Source organism: Rattus norvegicus, chromosome 14, assembly GCF_036323735.1.
Source record: "Rattus norvegicus strain BN/NHsdMcwi chromosome 14, GRCr8, whole genome shotgun sequence".
Classification (NCBI taxonomy): Eukaryota; Metazoa; Chordata; class Mammalia; order Rodentia; family Muridae; genus Rattus; species Rattus norvegicus.
The window spans coordinates 5,612,375-5,622,342 of record NC_086032.1 but is presented as its reverse complement, the minus strand read 5'-3'; the positions used below and the strand labels follow the sequence as shown (position 1 = coordinate 5,622,342).

Genomic DNA, 9,968 nt, shown 5'->3' with positions numbered 1-9,968 from the left:
CTTTGGAACTAAATGTCTTGATTCCCACTGACAAGATTTACAAAGAATTTGGGCATTTTAGACCCTTGCTCCTATCTACCAACTGTTAGCCGAGCCTGAGGCTTGGGAATAAAAGAGCCAACAGCGCTGCCTTTAAATCATTTAATGTGTGAATTCTAAACATCTGGAAAATCCCACTCAGGAAAAATGTCAGCGGCACAGTTGAATTCAGAAAGTCAAAGCACAGTGTGTGCCTTCTCAAGCCAGAGGGCATTTTGTCCTTCTCTGCTTTGCAGAACTGCGCCCAGCACACAGCGTCTCAACCTCAAGGTTGCAGACACTGAAAGCCGGTGTGAGTGTAGGAAGCAGTCAGTCCTGTCGACCTGGGATCGCTGAAGGCATCAACAGAGCAGGACAGGGGTGCTTTGGTTCTCAGGGTCCCTGGCCCTGGCTGCCAACTGGGTCATTGCTGAGAAATACTTCCTTAATCAGCATTCTGGGAAACGGGGTGTATACAGTCTGCCTCTATCCAGAAAGTCTTTGAAGCCTTTGACGGCTGCCTGTCACCCTTTCTAGAAATGCTGCCACCGTGTGGCACTCAGGGGTTACAAAGAGTCCTGGAAGGGTCATATGGTTCAGCTCCGAGGTGGCGCAGCTCCAGCAACATCTACTCCTATACCTCCATAATTCGTGTTGAGTCATTCCTGTGGGCTCAGGGTAAACTGCAGTGAACCCTGTGGACAGTTCGTTACTTTAGGATTTGTGGAATTTCCCTGCACAGCGCTGAAAACAAACTCATGTGGGTGTCGTGCTTAAAGGGCAGAAAGACTTTTTTTTTTTATTAAAAAAAGAAATAAGAAGCCTGTTTTTGCAACTTTATAACTTGTGTGATTTATATTCGATAGTCACAGGTGTTGTCTTAATAAAGTGTGTACCAATGACCTTCAGAGTAATAGCACCAATTTACTTAGAATGCATTCACCAAGAGATAACCCGAATGCTCCAAACAGCTTTGCACTATTCAGCCTAACCCTGAAGAAGATTATTTAATCTATATTTATATTTAAAACAGAATTTTGTAGGTGGCAACGGATGGCTAGTACAACAAAGGTTTGACTTAATTCTAATCTCAATTACTGCGTGCCTCTCACACTGGGGATGTAAGGTAATAAGTCCTGTGTTCTCCATTTCAGGTAATGGAAGAAAGGAAGTAATTGCAGGGCAATACTAAATATTTAAAGCAGTTTGCTTCACGTATAATTTTATCCCATTTGAATACCTCTGAACTATTCAGTAACGTTTTGTTAAGACAAATACTAAAACCTGCTTAAGTAGCCAACCTTATATATTCTAGGAAATAAAACTCAAAAGAAGATAATTCGGTAATATAAGTTGTTTCTTTAAAGATATTCAGAATACCCTTTAACGTGTACACCTTAAAGATCGATTCAAAGACGTTACAAATCACGGCTCCTTGCTCATGCTAAAGATTTCATTCAGTAACAGTTAATACACACGTTCTTTAACATGTGGGGGAGGGGGGCATTGCAACACGTGAGGTGCTGTTCACTGTACCAACGCTAGCTCATTGTCCTGCAGATAGGCTAAGCGACTTGTGCAAGGTCACACAGGGCACTGACTGCAGAAATCTGAAAGGCAGTCTGACTCCTGCAGTTTCCCCGCCCAGCAGGCATTCGGGCCTCACTCAAGCTGCTTGCTTCCGCCGGCTCTCTCAGAAGCAACCACCACTTCTGTTCTATGTGGCCATTATAGTTTAGATAGCGCGAGAACCATCACCCCCAGCTCCCCATCAGAGCAATGAGGTTCGTGTCTCTAAAGGTCAGTGGAGGCACGAGAGGAATTCAGGGTCACTGTGTGCTTTGTGCAGATGGCACATAGCGGCATAGTTCGAGTGTCAAAACCGAGGTGTTAGTTTGTTTTGCTTAGTTCCGAGGGGTTTTGTTTCTTTTGTGAGAAGGTCTCACTCTGTTGCCCATGCTGTCCTGGAACACAGTACGTAGCCCAGGCTAGCCTCAAACTCACGGTGATCTTTTGAAGCACAAAACTGAGCCACTATACCGTAAACAACCTAAGCTACTGAATACAATGGCAAAAAAAAAAAAAAAAAAAAAAAGAGGTTCTGAAATTTGTGCTGAGACAGCCGCTTTCTAGTCTTCAGCAAGTCTGAGAGAATCAAATGGTGTATCCATGTGTCCTTTATCTGTAACTTAGATACGACAAGAGTCCATACCTTTCAGTTCTATTGATGTTTTCCCACTAATTCAGTAACAATAAAGAAAATCTCTTCCCTTCCTTATGGGTCCCTGATGCTCTTCCAGGATTCTAAATGCAGTCTATAAACGAAAAGGGTAGTTAATGACATTGTTCATAAGTAATGCTTTGGTGTGTTTCCTTCTCTTCCTTTTTTTTTTAACCGCAAAACCAGAGTGGGGAGTGTAGGAGCAGGTGGGCCGGCCGTGGCAAAAACCTCATGACACATCACTCCGCCTCCTGGTTGGTGGAGACCGTCTGAAACAGCGTTTAAATTCTGGGAGGTCCGAGCCACCAGCAGCAGGACTGAAGGAGCTAAGCCTCAGCATCCTTGGCTTTGCAGTCTCCTGCGGCAAGCATTCTCGAGGAAGCCAGCCAAGGTAAGCCTGCAGCGGCCCGTGAGGCCGCAGTTCTCCTGGCTGAATTCTGAGGGTGAGTTCAGAGAATGTTCTTTTAACAGTAGTACTTGACTCGCACTGGTCTGGTCGTTTTAAATGAGCTGGTCAGGTACATTGGAGGCTTCCAGTTGTTTTCAAAGTCAGTTGGATGGAGACGTTAAGAATAAATCTAGTTGGCCCTCTAAAGGACAGAGAAAACAGCTACTAATCTCTCTCTCTCTCTCTCTCTCTCTCTCTCTCTCTCTCTCTCTCTCTCTCTCTCTCTCTCCCCCTCTCCCATTACTTCCTCTTCCTCTCTCTCTCTCTCCCATTCTTCCTCTCTTCCTCTCTCTCCCCTCTCTCCCATTCTTCCTCTCTCCCTCTCTCTCCCTCTCTCCCATTCTTCCTCTCTTCCTCTCTCCCTCTCTCCCTTTCTCCCCTTCTCCCTCTCTCCCTCCCTCTCTGTCTCTCTCTCTGTCACTCTCTGTCTCTGTCTCTCTCTATCTCTCTCTGTGTGTGTCTCTGTCTCTCTCTGTGTGTCTCTCTCTGTGTGTGTCTCTGTCTCTCTCTGTGTGTCTCTCTCTGTGTGTGTCTCTGTCTCTATCTCTCTCTGTCTCTCTCTATCCCTCTCTCTCTCCCTCTCTCTCCCTCTCTCTCACTCTTCCTCTCTTCCTCTCTCCCTCTCTCCCTCTCTCCCCTTCTCCCTCTCTCCCTATCTCTCTCTCCCCTTCTCCCTCTCTCCCTCCCTCTCTGTCTCTCTCTGTCACTCTCTGTCTCTGTCTCTCTCTATCTCTGTGTGTGTGTCTCTGTCTCTCTCTGTCTCTCTCTGTGTGTGTCTCTGTCTCTATCTCTCTCTGTCTCTCTCTCTCTCTCTCTCTCTCTCTCTCTCACACACACACACACACTGTAAAGTTCTATGTATCTTTGGAACAAATGTCTGCATCATTTTAAAGTGCGGGCTGACAGTGGAGATGAATAAAGAAATACCCTCTATGTTGATCTAGACCAGATACGGCTAGTTTTCGTATACTCTCTCGCTTCAAAAAGGAGCCTTCCTCGATGTCTTGCTTCTGCACTTGGCTTTTACAGTTTCCACTAAGGTCCCTGTGTGATAACATGGAGACTTCTCATCATGCACAGAAAAGCTACCCTCTGCTCTCAGTGGATTTTTTTTTATTCTAAATAGAATATCTTACTTAATTTCAAAGATACCTTTGTTTCTTTCGTCGTTGTATCACTTTCTTAATAACTTAGGTTAAAAATCACATTTGAAATGCAAATTGGGAAATGGAAAAAGCAATTTTTTTATCATTCTATTTTCTTTTTAATTTCTCTTCCTTGGAAAAAGTACTCTTATGGCAGGTCGTTGTTTTAATTACCAAATTCCTGTGAAACAGATCTTAGGTGTGGAGAGCTAGAGACATCAGATAGTGGGGGCATAAGCTCTGAGTCTCTGGATGTAAAGTTCGGATAAATAGAGCTGTGAAATTGCCCTCTCCCTTGCTAAGGATGAGAAGTGGAGAGAAAGAAAGGACACACAAATATTGGCTCAAAAGCCTCCATGCTGAAATTTTCTCTGAAGAAAGATTCCATAACTTATTGGTGGTTTGGGGGCGATGCAGTGGTGCAAAGGGTGTGTTTGAACCTGTAAAGACATCAACTGTGCCTCACAAAATATGTTTCAGGACCAACTACAACCATGAGACTGGCAGTGGTTTGCTTTTGCCTGTTCGGCCTTGCCTCCTGTCTCCCGGTGAGTACAGCTGAGTCTCAGAGAGAATTCTTGACAGTGAATGAACTTCAACTCACTCACACGCATTACCCTGTCCCCTTTCTGTCTTAAAGGTGAAAGTGGCTGAGTTTGGCAGCTCAGAGGAGAAGGCGGTAAGCACCACGGGGTTGATCATTTAACTGGAGAATGTTCACCCGAGTTGCAAAGGTTGCTAGGAATAGCATTTTATTTATTGCCATTCATCTATATAATCAGGCTTCGTAGTTCAAAGTACTTAGTATTACAGGCAGAGACAGCACCAAACAGGCTGTTGGTTTTAATAAACAATAATAGACTGTTAATATAATAAAAGCATGTTCTAGACTATTGCTTCTTATATAAAGCAAGTCCCAGGACCTTGAGTTTCTTTCCTGAGTCAGCAGGTTTCCCTAGAAGCAGAAATTCCTGCAGGCTGAGTTTAGAATGTCACTCAGATGTCAGCCAGAGCTGACCTTCCAACTATGATCTTTACAATACCACCCAAGATATTCACGACCAAGTCCATCGTGAAAGGAAAGTCCATTTATGCTGTTTTAATCTATTGTGCATGTTTGCTGACGTTTTCCTGAACGAGAATGAAATCAAACCAGTAGTACCCTTACATGTGTCAACACTAGACCAGAAGCATTAGCAGACCCATACCTCCATATAGGTAAAAGGACACTGCTCAAACACAGACCTTGTGTTTGGACAAAAGGGCACACAGGGCTCAGTTCCAGATGAACAGAATAAAGGCCAGTGTAGAAAGGTCCAGTCAAGGAAGCACTGTGCGCAGGATGAGTAAGATGGGATGGGGGCCGGGAGCAGGCTGCCTGTTTTCTGACAGTCTTGAGAACACAGGTGTGGAACACCATAGCAGAATGGAAGAATTAACATTTCCATACAGGAGAAAGACCATAACTGCTACTTTAAAAATGTAACAAAAGAAATATTTTAAAATACAGGGATGCATTTTTTAAAAGACGTAACAGTATATAGGTCATCAAATGGTATTTAGGGTGTAGTTGAAGGGTTCAAAAGTCAGTGTTCAAGAAACTCAGAGACATAGAGGCAGAAGAAAATATGAAAAAGTCCTTAAGAATATACTCCTGAAGACGAGTACTTGTTTAATGTTAAGATGATGGCTTACAGTGCCCTGTATTTCTTTTTTTAATAATAACAAATGCATACTTTTTTTTAAAATAGCATTACAGCAAACACTCAGATGCTGTAGCCACTTGGCTGAAGCCTGACCCATCTCAGAAGCAGAATCTTCTAGCCCCACAGGTATCACTTTTTAATTTCTCAAAACTGAACAACTGGGCTGGATCGATGGCACAGCTGTTCTTGCAGAAGACCCGGGTTCAGTTCCAGCACCTAAATATGAGCTCAGAGCCTCCTTTAACTCCAGTTCTAGGGGTCTGTTGTAGTCTTCTGATCTCCTGGGGGCAGGGCAGGCACATGGTGCACTGCTACACACAAGTAAAACACGTATATACACAAAATAAAATAAAGGATAAAACAACAAAACCCTAAACCGCTGGTGCACAACTGCTAATCAAGCCATACAGGCTATGTGGTGGGTCTTCTTGCTTTAGAGGTAAGTAAGTGTCTAGGCAACCAGTGGATACACTGTATCCCTTGTAGCCTTTGTATCCATTGTATTATCAGGCAGGTTGAAAAATGACAGCTGCTTTAGGTTGAAAAGGGTAACTTTAGAATTAAGCAGCTGATCATGTATGTTGTGTACTGTGCATGCATGTTGTGTGCTGATGTGTGACCTTCCTTCTTCAGAATTCTGTGTCCTCTGAAGAAACGGATGACTTTAAGCAAGAAGTAAGTTCTCACATTCACTGAGACACACTGTTAGCAACACCGAGGAAGCCACTGAATCATTTTCTTCAGATTGTCAGTTTGTTAGCAAGTATCCCAGCAAATCTCCATTCAGAAGCTTGCTTAGAAGGGCACTGTATTCGTTCATCTCCAAAATAGACAGGTTCTTCAGAGAAGTTTAGTGTTACAGAAAGTGACTACGAATTTGTAGACTTTAACCCCCAGTTCACTGTAAGGATTTGGGCTACAGTTTGTCTACCCCTGTATAACAGAGCCATCTCTTAATAACCTTTATAATAAGGAGGCAATGGTAGCTTTTGATCCCTATATTAAGATACAGATTATCTGATGTCTTAGAGAATTATGTTTCAGATAAAAAAAAAAAAAACTCGATCCAGCAATTATTTGGATAAGTAAATTAATGTGCACAATTTACAAGGAAAAATGTGCTATCAATATGAATGTTTTACTTATGTTTGACTTGAAGATACCTAAGAAAATGATATTTTATTAAAAAGACAAAAAAAGTGCCTCAGAATGTTATTTTGTTCATGTGTTAAGAAGCAAACAATGGCCCATTTCATTAACTTAAAACTGTGGAATGTATTGTAAACACAAAGACCTTGAAATTAAATTATAATATTTCAACGAAGCTAGCACAGTATAGAACCTGAGCGCTAATATAATTTATTGAGCCAACTTGATTTGTGATTTAGACTCTTCCAAGCAACTCCAATGAAAGCCATGACCACATGGACGATGATGACGACGACGATGACGACGGAGACCATGCAGAGAGCGAGGATTCTGTGAACTCGGATGAATCTGACGAATCTCACCATTCCGATGAATCTGATGAGTCCTTCACTGCCAGCACACAAGCAGACGTTTTGACTCCAATCGCCCCCACAGTCGATGTCCCTGACGGCCGAGGTGATAGCTTGGCTTACGGACTGAGGTCAAAGTCCAGGAGTTTCCCTGTTTCTGATGAACAGGTAAGTGGTGAACAGACATGTTTCGGAATGGCTACGGCTTGAGCTCACTTCTAGGAAACCAGAGTCTGCAAATCCACTCACCATTCACCGAGCCCTGTGCATTTATTTGAAATCTACTGCATGGTCTTTGAATACAGAGCTTTCTTCTACTTTAATGGTCCTGTTTAAAGTATGCATAGTGTCTTTTTAATTTTTCCATCTTTGCACATCCAAAGTCTTAGTAATGTTGAAGAGCAGTTCATGTTGTTAAACGCCTACTTTGGAAAACAGCAATTATATGTGAAATGTAACGGTCATCTGCGTAATCGTCATATATGATGGAAGCTAAGTGGGTGAGAGGAATTGTAAAGTCACTGTCACAATGAGCTTAGTCAAAGGTCCAGCTTAGACAAAGCATTGGCATTTACTACTCAGTTTAACTTTAACTTTCAACGTCTCTTCTTGTGAGTCAGAGATAGAACCCTACAGGTTTTATCACACACAGTGATGATATCGCTATTACACTGGAAATTGTTGACATGAAGCTGACTGGAGAAACACAAAGTACATCCTAATGTATTTTTTTCTTCAATCAAATTCTAAAAAATATTTAGAACAGTTTGACCTAAAAGTTAGAAGTCAAAGCATTATGATGCTCATATCCTCAGCTGTGTATATAATTCTTCAATTTGTTCTTGATTCAGTATCCCGATGCCACAGATGAGGACCTCACCTCCCGCATGAAGAGCCAGGAGTCCGATGAGGCTATCAAGGTCATCCCAGTTGCCCAGCGTCTGAGCGTGCCCTCTGATCAGGACAGCAACGGGAAGACCAGCCATGAGTCAAGTCAGCTGGATGAACCAAGCGTGGAAACACACAGCCTGGAGCAGTCCAAGGAGTATAAGCAGAGGGCCAGCCACGAGAGCACTGAGCAGTCGGATGCGATCGATAGTGCCGAGAAGCCGGATGCAATCGATAGTGCGGAGCGGTCGGATGCTATCGACAGTCAGGCGAGTTCCAAAGCCAGCCTGGAACATCAGAGCCACGAGTTTCACAGCCATGAGGACAAGCTAGTCCTAGACCCTAAGAGTAAGGAAGATGATAGGTATCTGAAATTCCGCATTTCTCATGAATTAGAGAGTTCATCTTCTGAGGTCAATTAAAGAAGAGGCAAAACCACAGTTCCTTACTTTGCTTTTAATAAAAACAAAAAGTAAATTCCAACAAGCAGGAATACTAACTGCTTGTTTCTCAGTTCAGTGGATACATTTATGTGGAGAAAGAAATAGATAGTGTTTTGGGCCCTGAGCTTAGTTCGTTGTTTCATGCAGACACAACTGTAACCTAGAAGTTTCAGCATTTTGCTTCTGTTCTTTCTGTGCAAGAAATGCAAATGGCCACTGCATTTTAATGATTGCTATTCTTTTATGAATAAAATGTATGTAGAGGCAGGCAAACTTACAGGAACAGCAAAATTAAAAGAGAAACTGTAATAGTCTGTGTCACTATAATCTTTTGGTTTTATAATTAGTGTATATTTTGTTGTGATTATTTTTGTTGGTGTGAATAAATCTTGTATCTTGAATGTAAGGAGTCTGGTGGTGCTAATTATTCGTTTTTTGAAATTTTTTTATTAGATATATTTCTTTACTTACATTTCAAACGTTATTTCCCTTCCCAGTTTCCTGTCCATAAGCCCCAATCCCCTCTCCTCCCCTTCCCCCATACAAGTATTCCCCCTATCCATCCCCCTTACTGTCCCCATATTCTCCTGCACTGGGGGTCCAGCCTTGGCAGGACCAAGGGCCTCCCCTTCCACTGGTGCCCCAACAAGGTTATTCTCTGCTACATATGCAGTTGGAGCCCTGGGTCAGTCCCTGTATAGTCTTTCGGTAGGTTTAGTCCCTGGAAGCTCTGGTTGGTTGGCATTGTTGTTTTTATGGGGTTTCAAGCTCCTTCAACTCTTTCAGTCCTTCCTCTAATTCCCTGCAAGGGGGTCCTATTCTCAGTTCGGTAGTTTGCTGCTAGCATTGACTGCTGTATTAGTGCTAATTATTCTTTATCGGTTTCTCACAATTGTTTTGTAATGTCTATAATGTAACCATTGTAATGAACAATTAGCTAAAGTCATTTAGGGTTTTAATAATCAGGGGGAATGATGGTAACCTGGGAGTAGACGGCAGCCAGAACCACCAGGGTCCCTTATGAAGTGTTCTCACCTAATTATGACATTCAGTAACTAGTGTAAGAGCGAGCAGAAGCTTGGATGGAATCAAAAGCCAATTGTTCTGTTTTCTGTCATTATCCATTAATTTGCTCAGTTAAATGTGTGGTTTTCTTGCCTTTATGGAACCTTATGTATGTCTTCTTCTACCTATCCCAATCATTCTTAGTTAAGAAGCGCTCTCTCTCTCTCTCTCTCTCTCTCTCTCTCAGTGTGTGTGTGTGTGTGTGTGTGTGTGTGTGTGTGTGTGTGTTTCAAAGGAAAACCAAACTTCTCAGTTTCATTCACACACTAAATTTCAGAGAGACTGTAGTGGCACACATGACTTTTCTCTTTAAAACTAGATATCCCATCTAGAAATCATGGAAACAATCTAAATATCCTTCAACTGACAAATGAATAATGAAAACATGGCATAAATATACAGTATAAGCTATTCAGCTTTAGAGAAGAAATGAAATCATGAGATTTGCATGTAGGTGGGTTAGACTAAAAAGAAAGTATGGAGGAGTGACCCAGACCAAGAACACGAATGTCATATGTGCCTATCTGTGGTTCCG

At 42.4% G+C, this 9,968-nt stretch overlaps 1 protein-coding gene across 3 annotated transcripts; it reads left to right on the top strand.

Annotated features, from left to right (window-relative positions):
• Positions 1-1,647: 1,647 nt before the first annotated feature.
• Positions 1,648-8,774, top strand: Spp1 (secreted phosphoprotein 1). 3 transcript variants are annotated; one of them, XM_063272870.1, is made up of 8 exons: positions 1,648-1,802; positions 2,426-2,630; positions 4,313-4,380; positions 4,473-4,511; positions 5,584-5,664; positions 6,172-6,213; positions 6,927-7,205; positions 7,889-8,774. In XM_063272870.1, exons 3-8 carry the CDS (start codon positions 4,327-4,329, stop codon positions 8,345-8,347), a joined length of 954 nt encoding a protein of 317 aa, XP_063128940.1. In that variant the 5' UTR covers positions 1,648-1,802; positions 2,426-2,630; positions 4,313-4,326; the 3' UTR covers positions 8,348-8,774.
• Positions 8,775-9,968: the final 1,194 nt, after the last annotated feature.

Bases quoted from the DNA above. Each gene is read 5' to 3' on its own strand.
- Spp1 (XM_063272870.1), top strand. From the start codon at position 4,327: ATGAGACTGGCAGTGGTTTGCTTTTGCCTGTTCGGCCTTGCCTCCTGT. The intron at 4,381-4,472 runs GTGAGTACAGCT...TCTGTCTTAAAG, and splicing joins GCCTTGCCTCCTGTCTCCCG to GTGAAAGTGGCTGAGTTTGG. The intron at 4,512-5,583 runs GTAAGCACCACG...TTTTTAAAATAG, and splicing joins GCAGCTCAGAGGAGAAGGCG to CATTACAGCAAACACTCAGA.